General features: G+C 49.7%; 1 protein-coding gene across 3 annotated transcripts in view; it reads left to right on the top strand.

Moving 5' to 3' along the window:
- The window catches only part of LAMB4 (laminin subunit beta 4), a 933,969-nt gene that overhangs the window by 458,720 nt on the left and 451,846 nt on the right, over positions 1–23,403 (top strand). For all 3 annotated transcript variants that reach the window (XM_069629159.1, XM_069629158.1, XM_069629160.1), the window contains 3 exons: positions 3,304–3,454; positions 4,912–5,100; positions 17,337–17,516. In XM_069629159.1, coding sequence (XP_069485260.1) covers positions 3,304–3,454; positions 4,912–5,100; positions 17,337–17,516 — 520 coding nt within the window. The remainder of the gene's footprint in view (positions 1–3,303; positions 3,455–4,911; positions 5,101–17,336; positions 17,517–23,403) is intronic.

Here is a 23,403-nt window from a genome sequence, read left to right as displayed (position 1 = left end):
GGGAACAGAGAGAAGACAGAGACAGTGATCTTACTAGGCCAGGTGACATTGAGATCGTGCAAGTACAGGGGACGTGGGAAGGGGAGAAGTGCATGAGGAAAGGGGGAGGGGCAGTGCAGTACATAAGATAACTTTAAAAAATAAATAAAATAAATAAGAAAATAAATACAGAGTGCAGCCAGCTGGGGCAAGTGCTAGTGTAAGGGCAGACATCAGGTATCAAGTGCTGGTAGGGGGCTGTAGGGATTCAGAAACAGTCCCTGAGTGCAGGGTTGCCAAGGGGGCAAGGCAGGTGTGCAATTGGCATGGAGGGACCTGAGCCCTAGATCAGAGGGTAGCCAGGAAAACCAGTGCAGTTTCAGCCAGGAGGTCAGCAAGGGAGCAGAGGAGAGAAAGCAGAAGCAAAGAGGAAGGTCTTGATGTGCTTTCGGAACCAGAGATGGTTCTCCTCCAGTTTCAGAGAGGCAGGGAGACTGTTACAGAAGGAGGCCCCAGAATAGGAAAGAGATCTACCACCAACTCGTTGCTTGGAGAAGCAGCTAACCCAGAAGGAGTTGGAGGCGGATGTGCGAAGAGCTCGAGAAGGAAGATATTTAGGAAGAGAGAGTTGAAGGTATTGAGGCCCCAGTCCCCAGAAGGCATGTGGACAAAGCAGAGGGTTTTGAACTTAGTCCTCGCAGCCACTGGGAGCCAGTGCATAGATTTCAGTCCTGGAGAGATACAATCACTGGCTTGAGGCCAAGGACAAGTCTTGCAGATCTGTTCTGGATGAGCTGCAGAGGGCGGAGAGTAGAGGCAGGCAGATTTAGAAAGAGGCTGTTGTAGTTGTTCAGCCTAGAGAGAACCAGAGCTCGGGAGACAGTGAGCTTCCGGGGGAAGGAGGGGAAAGGAAGAATAGCTCTGAGGAGGTGCAGCTGGTAGTGAGACTTCCTAGAGACATCAGAAATGTGAGGAGAGAAGGAAAGTGTGGAGTCGAAGATGACCCAGAGTTTAGCCTCAGAGGTGAGAGCAGGAAGAGGGCTAAGAGAGACCAGCCATAGAGCGACAGGATAGGAGGGAGCAGGTGTACCAATGAGGAGAATCTCAGTCTTACTGGCATTGAGGCAGAGATCATTGTTGGCACACCACTCCTGAATAGCAGACAGACAGCGATGAGAGATGGAGAAGAAGCGGCGGAAGGGAGCCTAAAAATGTGTTGAGTGTCATCCACATAGCACTGAAAGTTGGGGCAGAGAGCAGCAATGCAGTGGCCAAGATGTGCCAGGTATTGGTTGAAAAGCCAGGGATAGAGGTTAGACCCCTGGGGAATACCATGGGTAGAGATAGAGATAGATGAGAGGAAGGACCCAAGTTGGACCTGAGAGGGTCAATCGGAGTGGAAAGAGGTCAGCTAAGCCAGGGCTTGATCGGTGATACCCAGGTTATCAGGAAGACAGTTAAGAAGGATGGCATGGTTGACTGTGTCGAAGGCAGAAGAGAGATCAAGTAAGATGAGGACACAGGGGGTGGGGTTAGAATCAAGGTTGGAGAGCAGGTCTTCACGGATGTTCAGGAGAGCAGTTTCTGTGCTTCTGGCAGCTCTGAAGGCAGACTGATGGTCATGGAGACGACCAACAGATTCAGTGTGAAGATTAAGCTGGGAGATGGCCAGCATTTCCAGGAGTTTGCTGAGGAAAGGAGTGATGGAGATTGGCCGATAGTTAGCCGAGCAGGACGGGTCAGCAGAGGGTCTCTTAAGAAGAGGGTGCACAAGGGAGTGCTCCAGGGCAGAAGGGAAGACCCCAGTGGCAAAGGAGTGGTTTGGAATTCAGCCAGAGCAGGGGTCAAGGTGTCAATGTGGTCCTTGATGGTTTTGGAGGAACAGGGGTGAACCTGTTTTGAAGAGACTTTCATAGATCAGACTTGCCTAGAAACCTTCAAGGGCCAGAGAAAGAGCAGGGAGTAGAGGGGGCAGGGTGAGAGGAAGAGAGAGAGGACAGGATGCGCTGGGTTTTAGAGATTAAATGAGAAGTGAGGGCCGTGCAGAGGGCTTGCGAGGGGACAGGAGAGGTAGAGACTGCAGCAGGATTAGCCAGCTCCTTGCAGATTTTAAAGAGTTTGGCCGATTTGCACTTGGCTTTGGGCTTCAAGAGGATACTCATGACAGGGACAAGAACATCAAGAGTGGAGCATGGAGAGGGCTGTGTCAGGGTGTGAGTCAGCCAAAGGTGGAGGAGGGGCTGAGAAAGTGGCAGCAAAGCCTCAACTGACATGCGCTTCATGGGTCGGATAACCAAGAAGGTGGGTGGCAGTGCTGGAGTTGGCTTGGCCTGAGGGGTGAGAGAGTTAGCTGGGAGGAAAGGAGAAAGTGATCACTCCAGGAGAGAGGAGTGGTGAGAGGGATAGAAAGAGGGAGGTTTCTGTAGAGATCAGAACATTCAGTGTGCCCTGCAGAGTGAGTCGGCGAAGAGAGGAGTATAGAGAGTGCAAGAGAGTCACAGAGGTCGCGAAAGAGTCCAGAGGAAGGACAGGAAGCAGCAAGGTGGATGTTAAGGTCTCCGAGAAGGAGGAGTTGAGTGGTCGAGATCAGGAGGGAAGAGGAGAGGTGCGCCACTCAGAGAGGAAGGAGGAGATCTGACCAGGTGGCTGATAAATGGTAGCCACAGTAAGGGAATGGCTTGGAGAGATTGAGAGCCTGCAGACGAGGCATGCAAAAGAAGAGTAGGCCTGCGTAGGAATGACAGAGGCAGGAATCCACTCAGGGAAGATCAGGGCTACACCCCCTCTGGAGCAGTTAGACCTGGGCGCAGAGAGGATCTTGTTGCCGTCACGGAGGAGAGTGTCAAAGCTTGTGACAGAGCTGGATGTGAACCATGTCTCGGTGAGACCGAGGACATCGAGGTCAAGTTCTTCCAGGAGGCAGCAGATGTCAGAGGAGTGATTGACAGCTGAGCGAGAGTTGAGAGTGGCTATATGGAGAAGGTTGCCGTTCTTGAAATACTTCCAAGTAGGGGTACAAATCAGAGGTATGCCCTGCAGAATTGTAGAAGAAACCAGAGGAGGGGCAGAAGAGGAAGGAGAAGAGGGCAAGGTAGCCAAGGAGGAGACGGCAGGGGGAAGCAAGGCAAATAGCTCTTCTAGCAATAAAGGAATAGGGAAATAGGGTCATCGTTTGTCAACAAGGGCATGGTGAAATGCCCTGCCAGTCTACGTTGAATGTCTGTTTTGGTGCTGTCCAAATCCATTATAATGAACATTATGTATGTCATCAATTGGTGAATGATGCGAGTCCTGCTGTGGTACTGACTTGATATTTCATTGCAGGTGTTCGTCGAATGATGGCCAATGTGAATGCCTGCCACATATTGTGGGTCGTCAATGCAAGAGACCAGCTCCCGGATACTACATTGTACCCCTGGATTACTATATCTATGAAGCTGAGCTGGCACAGCCACTTTATGCATCAGAATCCATTGTAAGTATACAAAGAATTTCCCAGTTGTGTGCTTTCATGATTGTGCACGTTTAGTCTTCAAAAATGGGTATATTATCATGTAAGTTAGATGAAAACTACAGCTTGTTGTGCTTAATAGAGCAACAAATAATGACACTAAATCTTTAAAATGTGACCTTTTTTTAGGCTAATTCATACTTTTAAGGGCTCTCTATCATGATAGCCTAGATCACGGGTCTGCAGCCTTTGACTCTCCAAATGGTTTGGACTACACTCCCAGCAACACTAGCTAGCAATTCCGAGGGATCATGGGAGAGCCAATGGTTGCAGACACATGGTATAGGTACCCTTCTAATGCAGTTATAGAGGAAGGGACCCTTGCAGTCTAGAAAGAACACAGCAGTTATAAGAGATAAACGAAAAGAAGCATCATCTAGGCAAGATCACGTGGTGCTTGCTGTATTTCTGGACAGCCAAAGCGTAGTCTCTAGTCTTAAAGGACTACCAGCCTAAGTGCATTGGCATGCTAAAAAGATGGGGTCCTTGAGTTTTGCAGGACATGCACGAGTGGCGCCTTTAGGACCAAGGCACTACACGATGGCTTTGCATTTCAGAAGGCAATGGTGTAAAGCATTGCCAGTCTCAGTGCTGCTGTCAGGAAGGGGAGGGGTTTACACAGGTGCAGACACATCCACGTGCTCTGCATACTGAGTGGCTTCAAGCTTATACTCAGATGAAAGGGCAACTTTAAGGAAATCGGGAAGTAACTTTTATTTTGGGGCAGAGTTGTGTACGGGGGAGGGAATAGAACATAGGGAAATTGAAATGACATAGCAGATAGTTGTTAAATTCCTTCATTGATGTGTAATCACAAAAGGATTGGGCAAACTTTGAGAAACTTGGTTCAAGAAAGATCTGCCCCAAGCTGAGAGGGCTGATGTTATATAGATCCATGAGGTTACTATATACCCTAGATATGAGTGCAGCATCAGAGGAGGGGGGGGGGCCTTGGGTGTGCAGACTGAGGAAATACAAGCATTTGAGGTCAGAACAAGCAGTGCACGAGATGTCACGTGGTGCATTGTGTGAAGGCTTGTGGATGCACAGGGAGACTATAAGCAGAAGGAAAGGGCATTCTGAAGACATTCGATTTAGGTGAACAGTGCCTAAGTAGTTCTGAAGTACTTACCTGAGCAGTGGATACAGACCTGCCATTCAGAAACTGTTGTGTTTGCTCTACTTATAATCAAACCGTAGGCCGGGGAGGGCATATCTATCTGTAGTAAAGCAATGGGGGTGTTTTCTAACATGCATTAGTGGTCTCCAGAAAATGAATATGTAGGTCAATGTTTTGTCCTACTTTTCTTCAAGTGCTGTTTTGAAAGTTGGCTCCTAAGTGAATACACGGAGGTTGGAAGGGACATTTCAGTAGGTTGATATCATAATCCTGTCAATGAACCCATTTACTTTCATCTCAGGTTAAAACTACTGCAGCTCCAACTGCAGCGCCAACAGCGCTGCCAACTGCAGCGCCAACAGCGGCGCCAGAGTTGCCAAAGTGCGATGACTACTTCCGCCAGCAGGGCATTGCATATAAATACATAAATGGAAGGATCATTTTGAAAAGCACGCCGAAGGACAACGGGAGAGAAAGGAGGCAGGCCCAGGTAATCGGCCATTCAATAGGAAAGCTATCAAATAAAACGCGTTATTTGTTTTTTGGATGTGCCCAGAGGAAATATAATGATTTTGTCACGCATGTGGAAACGCAAAGTTTTTACAGATGTGGTACTTCACTTTCTAACATAAAAAAAAATATTAATGTTGTGAAACGGTTCTGTGATTGTTTTACGGCATTTTGTTTGCTGATTGGCAACTTTGCAGAATTTCTTTCAGCGGATTGTGCTGCTTTTATTTACCACACACAGTGGGGGGGACACCTACACCCCCCGCTCGACTCAACGTCCCACTACACATCTTACCCCAACTTACGATCTACCTGTTTGTGGTAGAAAAAGAACAGCAAAACAATGCGGCAAAAACGTACTTGCCATTGGGTAAAAGTGATGTTCACCTTCTAAAATAGCTACACAATGAGACATGGGGCCTCATTCCGAGTACGGCGCTAACCAATGGCGCTATTAACGCCTTGGTTGACGCCGTACCCGGACCGGCAGCGCCTTGGTGGATGTCGGAATTACCGCCCCATTCCAAGGTTGGCGGGGCGGTAATTCCCCATAGGGCTCAATGGGAATGGGGAAGATGCAAATAACGGTGACCGTTCATTATGGTCAACGTTATTGGCTTGGAGGCCCCTTTGCGCCCTCGACTTTAACACCTGCTCAAAGCAGGCGTTAAGGGCGAGGGCGCAAAGGGAACTCGGAGTATGGCGGTAAGGGATCACCGCCACCGGTCTCGTTACCGGTGGCCGCTATCCCTTAGCGCCATACTCGGAATGAGGCCCAATGGTGTTTTAGGAGAATGTTTTGCTATGAAAAGAAGTACATTTAAGGTTACCGACTCACTAAAGTGATGGAGGGCAGAAAGAGAAGTGCAGTCTGATCCTTGCACCCATACACCCCTGCACTGCATGTATGTCCCTTTCTATACATTGGGTACTGGGTGCCAGTCGAGGAGTGGACTGTGGGCCCAAGGACCTGCCGTTCAGTCAGCCTACAAGGACATATATACATATTAAGTGCTGTTCTGATAAGCCTTTTACCATTTACCAATGTCCAACTCAATGGAGGCATCACAGCTAGCAACATTTTTTAATCAGGAATCCCAGGCCACAGCTGACTATGTCATCCTGACCCACAATATGTATCTTGGTACTTGTGTCGCGGATGGTGCCACAGATAATAAAGAGGGACCATGTCCATCACCATTTAAGTTTCAGGCTACCTAGCAGTGAAAGGCACCAGTCACTCAGGGGTCTTCACCTCAAAGGAGTGCCCAACAGCCTATATTTATTTAGCTCTGTAAGGATGTCTGTGTATTGGCGGCTGAGAATGTGCATTATTTTCATATATAATCAGCGTTGTATGCTTACCCTCTAATTCAATTAAATCAGCTGATATTTAGCATAATTTCATGTTTTGGTTCGGTCTTCAAGTCCTCATCTAGAATACGCTGACCTGGTGATTGATAATAATTGCATGTCCATAACCACACACAGTATATATTTCACTTTATTCAATAGTGCGTAGCTACCCATTGATCTTGCCTCAAGTCAGTGCTCGTACATCTAATCATGGAGTCCATGTCAAACCTAAAGAGTATGTAGTGAGGATCCAAGTGCCCTGACAAAGATAAACTGCAAAAGTAGAAAGAAGGAAACTTGCAAAAGAATCTGGAGGCCAGGAAAAGAAGCTGCAATAAGCACAGCTGGGACTAGATGATAGAGCAGTAGTTAATGGAAATGTGATTAAGTCCCAGAAACTGGTGTCAAAAGGCACAAGAAACTATTGTTAAGGAAAGGAGGGCATAACAGTAAGACGTATCCATTGTGACAGGGTCCGAAACCTGACCTGTTAAAAGGGGGGTGGGGTCCCCTCTCGACCTTGGGCAGGAGGACTATAAGCAGAGCCGGCCTTAGGGGGGGCGCCGAGCCGGGCGACCGCCCAGGGTGCCACGCCCCCCAGGGCGCCATTAGCCCCCACCACGCCAGCTCGGGGGAGTCTTTGAAGGGCTCCCCAAGCTGGTGTTGTGGGAGAAGGCGCCGGGAGGTGGCATTTTACTGTAAAATGTGCCCGCGGCGGGGGGTGCATTTAAATGCGCCCCTCCACCACGGGCACTTTTCATAAGAAAAGGTGCCATTAGACACCCACCACGCCAGCTGGGGGGGAGTCTTTCAAGGGCTCCCCCGAGCTGGCATGGTGGCAGACGCCTCAGTGTCATTGAATGCACCCGCAGCGGCGGGCTCATTCAATGACAATGGGGTGCTAACGCGCCCTATTTAACCTCCTCGCCCAGGGGAGGAGGTTAAAAAAAAAAAGAAAAAAGTTGCCCATCCTGGCCCGCCCCCTTCCGGCCCGCCCCCTGTTAACCAGGGGCACGCAGTGAGCGAGGGGGGGCGCTATTTCGCCCAGGGCACTGCTGCCCTTAAGGCCGGCCCTGATTATAAGGGCATTTGCCAAAGCCAGTACTGCCATAGAGGATTGATTGATTGATTGATTGATTGACATTTTATTTCTATCGCGCTCGTACACAAGTGTTTCAGAGCGCGACAAGGCAAGTAGTAGAGGAGTGTGAGAGGATGATTTGAGTGAGACCAGGGCGATTGAAAGGCACCAATTCATGTGATCCTTATTCTTGTGGGACTCAACGTTAGGATCCACCTAGATGACCACAGAGGGAGTAATACAGATATGCTGGTTGGCTTTAGGCCTTCACCACTCGCTAGCCAGATTTTAGACAGTAGCAGCTACTGATCTCTGGTGACCACCTAGGGGCTTAGGGAAGTCTAGGCTAAAATGGAGAGAAAGAGAGATTGAGAGGGACAGCCTTTAGTAGGAACCTATTTAAGTTCACAATTTTAACCCTTGAATCATCTTGGTGGGTTCAGTGTTCTTGAGGCCATCTGTAACACATGCAGATGCAGACTTCTTACAGGAGAAGGCCCACTCCAGCATTGCATGACCTTGCACTTACTAAGCTGTATAACATCCTACCCCTGTAGCAAAATTCATGAGATCCTGAAAAGGCTGCGTGCCCAGATGAGGTCTGAGCAGACCCACTCCCACTGACCTGGACTGGTAGGTCAGGATACTATTTTCCCTAACATCTCAAAGGGAACCTTTATAACACAGAGCTGTAAGGAAGATGTGTAGTACCTTCATCACAAATAAGCCAGTCACTGTCCAAAAGATCTGTGGATCAATACCCATCCTGCACTTCATATTGAAATAGTTTGAACTGTTCCTCCTATAAGCACTGCAGGAGTTTGGTCAAAAGCCAACCTATTACCGATTACACAAGCATCATTTAGAGACTGTCATGCCACCAGAGAACAATGGCCCACTCCAGCTGATATAACCCAAATGTATACAGTGAGGATGGAAGAAAATAACCTGTTGTTGTTGTGAAAATCTCCACATGCAATTGTTTGCCCCAAATCATAGTTGGGGGAAACATTAATTCACAAGCCCACTAACTCAAGGTGGCCTCCCTGAATTCATTGTATTTGAACTTTGATCTTGAAGATGGGCCTAGAGCTAGCAAGGCAGTTTAAAGGAGCAGCAATCGGCAATGAAGCAGAAGAAATTGGTTCTTTTGGCTGCCCCTAATTGGTATCACTGGAAGATCCAGTTTATAAGAACGAATGCATCCCTGCAGAGGCTAATAATCCTATTTCATGATGTAGGGTGGCATCAGTGGGGCAAACTCGCAGAGACATTTCCTGTATAGAGTAAATAGAGACAGGGAGGTGGCATCACTCCTATTCAATGCATATATGACTGACGTGCTAGATTGGTAGGAACGGCATCTTTTCTCCACACCACAGAAGTGAAATGTGCAACCCTGATGTATACAGGTGGTGTAATTATTCTGGACTGTTGGACTGTGCTGTGTTAGGGTTCCAATGACAGCTCTAATCTGACTGTACACACCAAGGACAACACATTCAGGTCAACAGTGATGAAGTCAAACTGGTGGCATTCCTCATGCTAGTCTTCAAGCTCAGGGGGACAGTCCAAGATAGGAAGGTACAAACAGTGCACTAATGAATATCCACATGGCAGACACTCCCAAGAACAAAGTAACTCAGTCCCCAGCACTCACCAGAGCAAACAGTGCAGCGGCGGGGCTGAAGCATGGTTCTCCAGCATGGGGTCTGGCATGGATTCACATGCTCATGAATATTCCCCGTCGTCAGGCTGGGAATCCTCGATAAAGAGAAAATCAGTTTCAGTTTGGTTTCCGAACTGTCTTTCTCCTAATAACCAATCACTGGTCTCTGGGTCATACTGCCCCCAGCCAATGACTGCCATCTACCTAAGCCCCTCCTCTGGCAGCCATCTTCAGATTTTTACTGCACGTTCAAGTGTTGGAAGTCCTCGTGCTATAGCTCTCAAGCTTTTACTGCGTTTTGCGATTTTTCAAGGAGTTTAATCTCATTTTTTCGGTCAATCGAGCCTCAAGCTGCACCGTTTCTACTTCCGATCAATGGGGACCCATTTCGGAATTTTCTACACCCCTCAAGGGCTAGGTTTGCGTCGAGTTCCGATTCTTGGAGGATTCCAGAAGATCTTTGAGGCCTACCCCGCGTCGACATGGCCCAGGGCAAGGGGAGCACGACGCCCGGATCCAAACTGTTCAGGAGCTGCCCTGGAGGCGGATTGCAGAATGTCTTCAAGGAGGACGAGCATTCTAGATGCTTCTACTGCCTTCACGAAGACAAAACGCACGTGGAGAAGGACTGTGCGTTTTGCAAGAACATGTCGGAGCGGACCATAAAGGATCGGCATATCCGCCTCACCAACTTGCTGGAAGGGAAGAGCCCAGCAGCAGGTGAGAAGAAGAAGAGGTCCGAGCGGTCTTCTAAGACCTTTGAGGGCGCTCCGGTGACCAGGGCCCAACAAAAGGCAAAGCACTGTGAGTCCGCGGGCGCTTGGAGCGCCGAACGGTAGGGCTCTTCGGCTGCCAGGCAGGGCGCACTTTCACCGACGCCATCAACCACGAGCCAATGCTCTGGCTCGGGGAAAAGGAAGTCGGATGAACCCGGGTAAGCTTCGGGAGAAGTCCCGGTCGATCCCGACGGAGACAGCTGAGGGGGAGCAAGGCGGCAACCCTCCCCCCCAAGGTGAAGGCCTCAAGCGCATCCAATGTCGTGAAGGCCTTGATTTACCCGGCTAAGGCCTCTATCAAGGGAGTCGTGGCGTCCCTGGCAAAGCCTGTGGAGGCTACCCCAGTGCAGGCGACCTCGGGCCCAGAGTTTCCCTGCCACTGCGGAGGGAATCCTCTTTTCAGCCCATCGATAAGACCCCCGTGAAAACCCCGGTGGAAAAAGAGGGAGGGGCGGTGGCCATCACGGACACGGATGCAGCCTCTGAAGAGGAGCTGGCTGAAGTTGTGAAGATCCTGGACAAGAGGTTCGAGGAAGTCCGGTCCCATGGGAGGGATCCCAACGAGGCGGACGAAGAAAGCGATGGTGGTGCCGACGAGGTTCCCATGGAGGTGGAGGATTCCACTCCCCAACCGTCGCGCCCGTCGCAGCCGGTACTTGGGCAACAGGACAACTCAGGAGCAATCTTGATGGCGATCCAGGCCTTGTGTACAGAGATAAGGACAAGGTTGCCCTTACCCCCAACGGACGACCCAGCGGAGCCTGGACCGTCGGGAAGCCCTCCAAGCAAGCGGAGGAGAACTCATCCCCCACCGCCTTCATCTCCTTCCCCGGATCCAAGGGATGACACGGGAACAGAGACAGCCACGACGGGGACGGATGACGACGGTGGTGACGATGGGATGGGCCTTCCATCACCACTTCCTCGGGCCTCTCCGCCTGACAAAATTGGCTCCTTCCATGCCATGATCGCCCGGGCATCCGAGCTCTTCCAGCTCTGCCCCGTAGAACAGAAGAAGGAATGTTTCCTCTACCAACGGCATGAGGCCAAGAGGAAGACGGTCCTCTCGGTCCCGTTACTTGACGACATCTGGGACGAGGGGCTGGAGCTCCTGAAGAACCCATCCATGACCCCTGCCAAGGAAACCGGTACGAGAAGAAGTACCGGGTCCCGGATTCCGCCCGCATGTGCCTTAGGGCGCAGCAGACCCCGGATTCGGTTGTCTCAGCAGCGGCCAAGAAGAAAGCGGCAGGGGTGACGGCTTCAACTTCGACCTCCCCACCGCACGGCGAAGGGAAGAAAATGGACGCCATGGGACGACGGGTCATCTCATCGGTGGCAACGAAGATTAAAGTGGCCAACCCCCTCGCGATTGTGGCCCGCTACGACAGGTAGCTGTGGTTCAAGATCGCTCCTCTGCTGGACTTTCTCCCAGACAACAAGAGGGCTGAGGCCCTGGAGATCCTGCAGGAAGGCGAGGTGGCGTCAGACCACACCATAACGGTGGCCACAGACATTGCTGACACCGGCTTCCGCCAGATGGGCAACAGTGTTTGCCTTCGCTGGCGTGGTTGGCTCAAGGCAACCGATTTCCGCAAGGAGTGCAAACCAGAGTTTTGGACATGCCTTCCGACGGGAACAACCTGTTTGGCAAGACAGTGGATGAGTCACTGCAGGCCATCAAGGCCGACACGGAGACGGCGCGGCCCTTGGGAGTTTTACAGCAATTACGGCCGCCCTTTTGGAACTCCAGAGGCCTCCAAAGGATTCGGCGGCGGCTCCTCGACGTACCGCCAGGCGGCCTGCTCCTCATCGCAGGAGGCCTACAGAGGACGCGGCAAGTCAGGAGGATCTTGTCGTCGTCAAGGCAGCAAGGCCGCTACCAAAGAGGACTGAACCGGCCGTTGTGTTGGGCCCCCACCTGAGCACCCCGGTGGGAGGCCGGCTGGCGAAGTTCGTCAGCGTGTGGGACTCCATCTCCACCGACCGATGGGTGCTGGATGTCTCGAGTTCCTAAAGAAGTGCCTCCACATTCCACCCGTGGTCAGGAAGGAAAACCACGTCCCTCAACTGCTGCTGGAAGTAAGGGCGATGCTGAAGAAAGGAGCCATCGAGCTCGTCCCAAAGAGGCGCCGGGGCTCTGGAGTGTACTCACGTTACTTCCTCGTAAGAAAGAAGACCGGCGACTGGCGACCCATCCTGGACCTTCGTCGTTTAAACAAGTACATCAAGTCCCAGAAGTTCCGGATGGTCACCCTCCAGCACATGCTGGGGCAGCTGGAGGAGGGCGACTTCCTATCGTCGCTGGACCTGGAGGATGCCTACTTCCACATCCCCATTCTAAAAGGACATAGAAAGTTTCTCAGATTCGTAGTTCAAGGGCAGCACTACCAGTTCAAGGCCCTCCCCTTCGGATTGAAGTCGGCACCCAGGGTATTCACCAAGTGCCTAGCACCAATGGCGGCGCGGCTGCGCCTGCAGGGGATCCACGTTTACCCCTACTTGGCCAATTGGCTCATCCGAGCAAGGACAAGAGAACTCGCCATCAAGCACACAGCGAAGACCGTCCAGCTGCTCACAGATCTGGGATTTTCCATCAACTTCAAGAAATCCCACTTGGTCCCGTCGCACGTCGCACTGTTCCTAGGAGCCAGGCTCGACACAGTGTCGCGATTGGCCTCACCATCGGAGGAAAGGACGAAGGCCATCCTGGGCAAGGTGCAACGGCTGTCGACCATGGACGTGGCCAGGGTGAGGTCAATCAAGTCCCTGCTCGGCATGATGTCCTCGTGCATCTACCTCATGCACCTGTGCAGGCTGTGGATGCGTCCACTGCAAGAGTTCCTCGACGCCCGTTGGATGCAAGCGGCGGGCAGCTTCGAAGACAGGCTCTCGCTCAATGAGACCTTCCGCCAAGTGATCTGGTGGTGGGGCACCTGCGCGCACCTTGCGCGGGTATCGACTTCCAGACCCGACACATCAGGAGACGGTGACAACAGATGCCTCCCTGGAGGGATGGGGAGCGCACACCGGAGATCTCCACGCAAGAAGCCTTTGGCTCCCGGAGGAGAGGTCACTACACATCAACGTCCTGGAGCTCCGAGCCGTGTTCTGAGCCCTCAGGTCGTTCCTTCCGTCCCTCAAGGGCAAGGTGGTGAGGATCTTCACTGACAACACCACCACGATGTTCTACATCCGGAAGCAGGGAGGCACCAGATCCCCAGCCCTATCCAAAGAGGCCCAGGATCTGTGGCACTGGGCCTTCGCCCAACGGATGTTTCTGGTACCCTTCCACCTGGCAGGAATAAAGAACACCATCGCCGACTCACTCAGCAGGGAGCTGTGCTTGTGCCACGAGTGGGAGCTGCGACAGGATCAAGTGGATCTGCTTTTCCAACGATGGGGCAATCCCCAGATCGACTTATTCGCGACGCCGATGAACACCAAGTGCCGGAGGTTCACCAGCAGGTTTCGCCAGCCAGTGAGCATGGGTGATGCCTTCTCATTCCCCTGGGACGGCCTGTTAACTCTATGCGTTCCCTCCGTTCCCGTTGCTGCTGCGACTCATCAACCAACTCAGACGGTCCCGGTGCAGGATGATCCTCGTTGCACCAGCGTGACCGAGACAGATCTGGTTCCCGGACCTTCTGGACATGTCAGCATCCCCCCCAGTCAAACTGCCAATGGACGCGGATCTCCTCTCCAAAGAATGAGGCGCCATCCTCCACTACGACCCAGGGTCGCTGAACTTGCAGGCCTGGCTCCTGCAGCACTAGAGTTTGGAGGGTACGATAGCCCGACGGACTGCAAGGAGGTGCTTGCAAAGGCCAGGGCGTCCTCAACTCTCAAGTGCTATGGACACAAATGGAAGAGGTTTTCTGTCTGGTGCCGGGTACAGAAGATTAACCCTCTACGGATTATGGCCCCTCAAGTGCTGCCGTACTTGCTATCGCTGGCCAAGGCGGGGATGGCCCATGCCTCCATCAAGATCAATCTGACGCCTATCTCCCTCTACACTAGAACTCCAGGAAGCTCATCCCTGTGGTCCCATCGCCTGGTGAAGGAGTTCATGAAGTGTCTGTTCCGATCGTTCCCGCCGGTGAAGGCTCTGGCCTCGGCGTGGGAGCTCAATGTGGTGCTGACCCGGCTCATGGGCCCGCCTTTCGAGCCTCTGCATTTGGCACCGTTGAAGTTCCTGTCGTGGAAAACAGCGTTTCTTGTGGTCATCACCTCCGCACGACGGGTGGGAGAGATCCAGGCCCTCTCCTGCAAGCCCCCATACCTGACTTTCCATGAGACAAGGGTGGTGCTGAGGACGCACCCCTCCTTCATGCCCAAGGTGCCTTCAGACTTCCATCTCAACGAGCCCTTGGTGTTAACTGTTTTCTTCCTGTCTCCTTCGTCGCCGGCCGAGAGGACTTTGCACTCGCTGGATGTAGCTAGAGCGCTGAAGTTCTACGTGGACCACACGAAGAGTTTTCGGAAGACATCACAGCTGTTTGTGAACTTTGGACCTGTGAACCAAGGGAAGGCCCTCTCGAAGGCTTCCATTTCCAGATGGCTCTCCGGCTGCATCCTGCACTGTCACCAGTTGGCAAACCGACCGTTGCCCAGCCGTCCGAGAGCCCATTCAACCAGAGCAATCACTGCTACCACGGCGTTCCTATCTGGTTTGCCCCTGCTGGACATCTACAGGGCTGCTACGTGGAGGTCGACGCACACCTTCACGAGATTCTACTGTGTCGACTGGGATTCTAAGGAGGAGTCCAGAGTCGGCCAGGCAGTGCTGCGTAACCTGTTCGCCTGAAGGTGGGCCTGGTGAGGAGGTAAGAGATGCTTAATGTTGAGTTGATGAAATGCTTAATGTTGAGCCTTGCCACCTCCCGTGGTTGTGCATGTGTGCACTGCTATGTATTCTTGTATTCATGAGCATGTGAATCCATGCCAGACCCCATGCTGGAGCGGGAACAAATTACTTACCTGTAGCTGTTGTTCTCCAGCATGGCTCTGGCATGGATTCACATGTGAACCCTCCCTCCTACCCCTCTGCGGCTCTTCACTTGGTCCTACTGCCACTTTACGTGCTACCAAATCCAAAGATGGTTGCCAGAGAAGGGGCTTAGGTTGAGGGCAGTCATTGGCTGGGGGCAGTATGACCCAGAGACCAGTGATTGGTTATTAGGAGAAAGACAGTTCAGAAACGAAACTGAAACTGATTTTTTCTTTACCGAGAATTCCCAGCCTGACGACGGGGAATATTCATGAGCATGTGAATCCATGCTAGACCCATGCTGGAGAGCAACAGTTACAAGTAAGTAACGTGTTCCTTAGCACACAGGTTAACATACACATTCTGCAAGCAAAGTGTGTAATATCAAGATCCACCCCTCGTCATACATGGCTCCCCTTCGGGGCTAAAACTCCCCAGTCTTCATGAGAAAATAAAGTCTCAATTATTGTGCAGGTCACTAAGACGTACATGGACAACCAGGGCCGTAGCTTGAAGGCTAGATCAAGGCCGTTATGGCGAAAGTGGCCCAGGGTCCAAGCCCAAACACTGTGTGCTAGATATCTCACACCTGAGCCAGCATATGATCTGGGCGTTCTAACAGTTTCCGATATAGCAGAGGTTTAGGCAGAGGAATAATATGTCCAAGATCCGTTTGGAGAACGTGGTACTGTGGACTTACGGCGTTACCCCCAGGGAAGCCTGCAAATACCTTAAGATACAGCTGGCAGGGACCTCTAGAGAAACTACCAAACAGGTACTGACAAATATGTTCTCACCGACACTCAGTACATTGCACATCTAGTGCACCAGTCAACTGTGCACAGACAGTCCTATACACTAGCTGTACCTTGGGTAGCTAGACACCCTGTATCTTTAGTGAGAGGGCACTGAAGAGTGTGATGAGCAATTATGCGCATTCTAATCCCTCCTGTGTGCAATTGCAGACCCCACCAGCAGCTAAACCAGCTGATAAGATTGGAACAGGTTTCCGTCGCAAGAGGGATTGCTAGGGCATGATTTAAACATTCTCAAAATCCAGAGGAGAAGCCCATGTGCTTCTGTGCTTTTAGAAGAGTCCTCGACTGATGAGGTGGCAAAACGCCTCACCAAGACAAGATGTTCCCCTTACTCAAACAATCGCTGACCAGTCTGGTGATACAAAGTATATCAGTGGAAGCGGCACTCTCATTGGATGTCGATATCTATCTGACCGCTGTAGAGGGCATGGTTAGACTGGTCCTTGAATCTTGGTAAATTGCTGTTCAATTTTAAATCTACCCATTGTAGGAAACTGCGGGAATAAAGTGACCCATCTTTGGTACTTTTGTGAATTAGCCACGCATCGATGGTTGGGCGCTTAGGGACATTGTCATGAGAAGCAGGGTGGTGCAATGCCCCAGATCATCTTGAGCGAAATACTGCCGCTTCCTAACTCCCAGAAATTCAAGAAAGTGATGAGGGGCAGGGAGGGCGTCAATTCTGTGCCAATCAATTTGCAAAGGCATGAGTCTGGCCTCAGGGCCCCGGTTCTGTTGCTGATTTAAGTTTTAATTCAGCGATTCTTACTAATAAAATGCCTCCTCTTGAAAGGAGGAAGAGATTATCCCATTATTAAAAAATGGACACCGTGGTTGTCCGAGAACAAGACCAATTTCCTTAATAGACTCCCTCAGGAAACATTTAGTAAAGATCCTGTTGAGCAGGCAAACATTATCCTGGCCCCTAAGCTATTCAAATGGGATTCCAGGAGGGAATGGACACCTTGGAACAGTGGCTGAGGTTGTCCGGGCTGTTTAGGAAATACGCTTCACTTGGAAACATTGCCCTGTTGCATAAATGCTTTGATCAAATGCGTTTTTTACGCAGGAGCAAAGTTTGCCCTACTAATGCTGTGCAAAATTGCATTTGCACCAAAGCAAAGTGTCTACAATACAACCTCAAATGATATTAACCTTTGGTTACAATGCCTCTTAAGCATTTTTGAAGACTTGAAGGGGTTCGCCACCCTCCTTACCACACCTGCACCTTCAGCAAAGGAACAATTAAATACTTTTAATACGGTTACAATCTGTCAACAAACAAAAAGCAACATGCCATCTCTGGCCATGAGGCATCAGAGAGTGCTAATTAAAGCAGCATTGCCGCTATTCTGATGTTCATGTCAGCTTGAACAGACCTTTTAGCCCATCTCCTAAGTCCGAAGTACTGTGCATGCATAAGTCGATGTGTTTGCAAGTTGTTATCATAGCAAGATTTTGAATGTATTGTTTAGAGTACCAAATGAAACATTAGCCACACAGTGATAATATGTGTCTCCTTGCAGCATTTTCTACCGACAGACACCCCCGTGCAGACTGTGTTCCGAGAACCCACCCCAGGATCGCCAGTTACGTGGACCGGGCCAGGGTATGCGCGCATTCTGAGTGGCGCAGGGTTGAGATTCACGATCGACAACATTCCGTTCCCCATGGATTTTGTGATTGCCCTTCACTACGAACCTGAGGTAACTTTTTTTTAGTGTTTCTGAGACACCAATGATGTTGGGTCTAGCTTGCATATTCGCTTGAGCATCGTTCTTTTGACTGAGAGTCCTCGTGCCGACATTGACTCACCATGTCATGGATATGTGGTTCTCAGCCCTACGCCCGCCAATGGGTGGCAACCACTTCATCTGACCCTTTCCCAGGTCATGTAGACTGGGATTCCCAGATACGTTCTTAAACCTCTGATGCTTTAGACCAGGGGTCTGCAGCCTGTGGCTCTTCAGATGTTATGGACTACAACTGCCATGGTCACTCACCATTGAATATAATGGTTAGGAGTGATGGGAGTTGTAGTCCAAAACATCTGGAGAGCCAAAAGTTGCAGACCTCTGCTTTAGACTTATCTTAGAGGTAATGATGCCATCCCAACTATGCTCAGTCTTGGGGGCAAAGGACAAACCATTTCTAAATCGTCAGGGTTCAGGACTATCTGAAATATAACAACCATGGTGAGCGCCCCTTTCAACATGTTACTGTGTAATAATAGGCCATTGACCCGGCCATGGGAATTTCTGTGGCCCTGAAGCTCTGGCAGATAGGAACATCTCTCAACATAGGAATGTCATATTGGGAAACAGATCTTAATCCCATGCCAAGTCCTGACCCTGAATTTCCCTCTCTCCAGCATCCCACTCTCCTCCCACTCAGAGGATGCTGGAGCATTGTGTAACGCGCCGGCATGCTGGCTTAGTCGCGCGAGGGTGCAAGGCCAAAGGAGCAGAACGGATGCATCAGCCAATTACCCGGGAAAGCCTTATAATGGAGAGCAGGGAGATGGTGACCTTGCACAAATGATGATTAATGTGATGCCCTGTATGGTTCCTTTTAGGAGAAAAGGGCCCGGGGCTCCTTCTCAGTAGCCCCAGGTTGCTTATCTAAGGCTGCCAATTCGCACTGTGCCAACAGTGCTAGGCTACCCATAGGCACTAGGGAGACTTGGCTCCTGTTTGTGTACTGCTGCTGCAATATAGGCACACCACTAAGAAAGGAGGAGGCGACATGCATTGTTAGAAAAGCAAGGTGTACACTTATTTTCCCCGCCTGACTCTCACTACTATTGTGTTTTCCCGAAAGAAGACTGTGCAGCTCTGCTGTGAGCCACTCCATAGTGGCATATTTTGCATTGATCATCTTGGTAAATCGGCTAAAGTATCGGTCATTCGCTTTTGCCTGAGAATAGAGTAACACGGATGGATTCCGATTTGCTGAGCAAAGACATTGGGCCTCATTACGACCCTGGCGCTAAGTGGTTAACGGCGCAGTAAAAGGCTGCGGCGCAATTAACTACTTAGCGCCTTACTACGAGGTCCCTTTCCGGGACCCGACCTTAACGGCTGGTCTGGACCAGCCGTTAAAGTAGGGACCCGCAAAGGGACCTCGCAGGCAATTACGGTACCGCAATTTGCGGTACCGTAATTGCCGCTTTCCCCATTCCCTTTGAGCCCTATGGGGCAAAAATGGGAATGGGGAAAGGCCATGGGGCAATGGGGAAATACCGCCCCGCCAACCTTGGAATGGGGCGGTATTTCCCCATTTCACCATGGCGGACTCGTTACAACACCGGCACCAACCATGGTGCTAATAGCGCCATGGTTTAGCGCCGGTGTTGTAATGAGGGCCATTAGGTTGTTTTTAGGGCTCCTGCCCTTTGGAACATTCGCTTTGGACTTTTTCTGGGTTCCCTCTATCATTTATGCTGCATTCTCACACTGGCGAACATTCATTAACCTGGTAAGGAAGCAGGTGCTGGTTTCACAAGTGAGTTTCTACAATATTGTGGTTAAGCAACTCAAAGCTGAACTCTCTAGAGGCTTCTGGGGGCTGGGGGAGTAAGCTCCCACTTGGACACCTAAAGGTAAAATAAAGACACCCCAACTGGCACAGGCCATTTATGTATAAAGGGGAAACTACTTTATGAAGAAAGCCAAATCATACTGAAGAGCAGGCCAAGGTAAGGGATGTGGGTCAACCTCCCACCCTGACTGGAAAAACAATTAAAAAGCTGTAACTCTTAAAAGACGTTTGCAGAATTTGTCAAAGATTAACATTGGGTTACTGTACACCTTTGTAAAAGTAAAAGACTTCATTAATGTGTAAAACAGTGATATAATCTGATAACTGAACCATGGCAGCTATGGCAAAACTATGTGTTACAATGCCCAATAGGAAACACGATTTGACAAAGCAATCAGTTGTCGCTTTTGTGTAGGCATCTGGTTTTCATATTTGAGATACTGCTATGATATCACTCCTTAGCCATATGATGCCAGCAGCTGTTTAATCTTGCAAGCGCCTGGCATATTACAGCATTCTAATGCCTGCACAAGGTCCAGAAGTAGTGGCTTTGCCAATGCTTGGTTTAACAGGAATTGAGTGCAAGGAACAGATGCAAGAAAACACATATTTCTTATAAATCAAGTGGCTGAAGGTACTTTTGTTTCAGACATTTTTTTTACACTCGGGGCTGGCAACAGCTGCAATGAAGTCATTACCTTTCAGAAAACTACTCAGAACTAGTTTAAAGGGCTTCAAGGTGTGTGTTTTGGGTGTAGGGATGGGCACGTACTGGGTGATGTGAGGGGTCAGAAATGAGAGCCGGACAAAAAGTTGTCATGTTTTTGGTTAAAGACTTTTATTAACATAAACAGGTTGGGAAATTGCCTCTCTAACCGTGCTCTAAGAGGAATTTCCCTACCAAAAACTAAGGATATGTCTGTGTCAGGATGTCAGAAATCGAAACCGTCCCTATGTCGAAACGTTATATCCTGACCCTCAAACTACAAACACACATAACAAAGTGAGAAGGGAAATGTCTTTAACCTGGTGTTTGCAAAAGGTGTTTATGAATGAAAATAGAACATCTCCAACATAAATGTTTTCCAAAGTAACAGAACCTTGCTTCCAGAGGGTGGTTCCTTTCCTCTGGATTCTTTAATGGTATGACAAAGTTTCTTGGTCTAACAGTTCTTTGTGTTTTTTCTTGGCCCACAACAATCCTGTTAAGTACAAAGATGTTTATCCGAATCTGCCGTCTAACCACAACTTCTCTGCAAAGAAGGGCATCAGTAACCTGCAGGGAAGTAATCTCTCCTCCCTAGCGCTCATTTCCCATCTGTATCACACTCCTGCACTGATCTCGAAAAGCGCATAACTGCAGTAAATGTTTATGTATATAATCTATGTTGTTAGTTTGTGGTCCTACATGTTCTCCCCCACTTACATCAACTCCATCATCTTCTACTTCACCATTTAGAAAAACACCCTCTATGGGACTCCTCCACTCATTGTCCTACGGTACAGCCTTTCTGTTTCAAGGCCTCACCCTCACCATCTTGTTCAATAAATGCAAATACAAATAAAAATGCCCTTTGCAATATTTCACAAGACACTAATACATTTTACAAAGTATGTGGCCCCCTACAAGCCATTGAGGGTGAATCCCAATTCAGGGCACGCTAACCTTTACCAGGACCTTTCACTCTGACTGCTTGACTTACCTTCTGTGGCAGAGGATTCTCCTCCTAATCCACCCTGGATTAAGTTGTGCCCTAACAGCTGTCACCATTTGCTATATGTGTGCTTACTCTGCGGCAGGCCTTTTTTTCTTGAAATGGTCTAAGTGTCAACAGTGGTACAGAAACACCACCTAAACTATCCTACTGTACCTGGCGACCTTAAACCTCAGCCGCCAAGGTGTAGTGGTTTATTCTGGGCTCTCATTGTTTCTTTTCAGGCTCTGAACATTTTCCATTGCTAGCTTCGTGCTCATTTTTAGTTTTGGCTATCAGGTGGTGCTGTAGGAGAAGCCTGCAATCCAGAACTATTGCTATGGGAAGTGTAGTCAGGGGAGAGATCGATTGTGTGAAGATACACATAGCCTGTGGGTGCTGTTTGTATTTTTACCCACCCATTGATTACCCATTGACTTTCTAAACTCTATGGTAATTCCCACTGTGATGACTTCAACGGATTCTCCGGCAGTAACCTCATCCCATGTAGCGAGGGAACGGTAGGTCCTGACCCTGGGGGCAGTTATATGAGGGAGGATCACATGGGAGGAGACAACTACTGGGGAGATGTCATGACTTCATTGGATGAGACATGGTATCCCCCGTTTGCCCATGAAAAAAGAACCCCGGTTGCCAACACCCTAATGGCCTTTCTGCCATGCACCTATTCCCCCTTTTATGAAAAATAGAGAAACCTTTTCCCAACACCCTTTTGGCCAAATTCCCATCACTGGTCTAAAAAGTAAAAGACACCTTTTTCAGTTCTAATTCCCCTTTATATAGAACTTGATTTTCATATGGAACCATTGAGAGTGACATTTCAAGTACTATGCATCAGTTGACATCAATGTACTCCAATTCCCACAACCACCTAAGTACTGGGACACTATAAACACAAATAACAAAGTGAGAAGGAAAATGTCTTTTGACCTGGTGTTTGCAAAAGGTGTTTATAAATGAAAATAGAACAATTCCAACATAAAAGTTCTCCAAAGTAACAGAACCTTGTTTCCAGAGGGTGGTTCCCTTCCCCTTGATTCTTCGATGGTATGACAATGGGCCTCATTATAAGTTTGCCGGTCCGGTAACAAGCGTACCAGTAAGCTACTGGTACCGTTGTTACCGGACCGGCAAACTACGGGTTCCGCTCGCGGGTGCCTTCCTGCCTGCCAGGACTGGCCTGGCAGGCGTACCGGCACCCACGAGCAGACTATGTCGGATGCACCAGCACCATTCTGAATGGTGCCGGTGCATCCGACTCCTATTCCCATTGAGCCCTATGGGGCTTAAATGGGAATGAGGAGCATTTTTTCCAGCGCCCGCGAATGGGCATTTACCGGGTCCGGTGGGGCTGTAATGACCCCGTAATTGCCCATTCGCAGGTGGCAGTAAAAATCGCTTTTACCAGCAAGGCTATCACCAAACTTGTAATGAAGCCCAATGTCTCTTGGAGTTGACCAGGTACAGGAACAGTGCCATGAATTGACTTATACCTGTTAGGAACTTACCCGCGAGGTGATGTTTCACGGCAGAGGTACATGAAACCATAGGTTGTCCCTAGGAACTGTGCATGTCATGAAGAATGGCACCTGTATCAAAGATGAGGTCAGGCTCAGAGACATTGCACTGGCACCTGGAAATGGGACTGAACACTTCCGGTTCATTCAGATAAATCCCATTCACACACGAAAACGGTGTCTGATCAACAGATGCATTTCAACCTCGTTTGTATTGCATCACATGAAGAATTCTTCCAATCACCTTCAGTCAGGAGATTCTGTTGAATTTCATAGAGAGATTACTAACCCCATTTCTTATCTATTGTTGTCTGAACATAGATCTACATTAAGGTCATTTGCAGAGAGACTATTTCATGTCACAGCACTTTGTCTTACATTCATACGCATGCCTGCTAAAGTGTCCCAAGTCCCTATGCACTTGAAATATTAGTTCCAAGCTATATCACATTGATCTTATCATCCACAAAAGAAACTCTGGGAGGAGATATTCTGAAGTCCTTGGCTGTCCCTTGTGAGTATCTGAGACTTCCCGGTAAACAGAAAGGTGGGCTATTGTTTTAATATGAGGTGGTAAACCTTTCCCTGTTGTTTTCACAGTGAGATTCCCATCACCACCTCCTTCCCGTGATCAACGGTACATGGATGTTTCAGCTGTGGACCGGGGAGGCGTTCGCTCATTCGATAACGCCCAGCATGGGAGCTCGGGTGGGTGATCTTGTTCCTGGTTCACAGTCCTGGAATCCTACAGTGAACTATACAAGAATCCAACAACCGAATTCCATGGATCCAGGCATAGTCCTGGGGTGAACAGAGAGCAT

The sequence above is a fragment of the Ambystoma mexicanum genome, chromosome 12 (assembly GCF_040938575.1).
Source record: "Ambystoma mexicanum isolate Mex_15411 chromosome 12, UKY_AmexF1_1, whole genome shotgun sequence".
NCBI lineage: Eukaryota > Metazoa > Chordata > Amphibia > Caudata > Ambystomatidae > Ambystoma > Ambystoma mexicanum.
The sequence above is the reverse complement of the archived record's forward strand: the minus strand, read 5'-3'. Positions and strand labels throughout refer to the sequence as shown.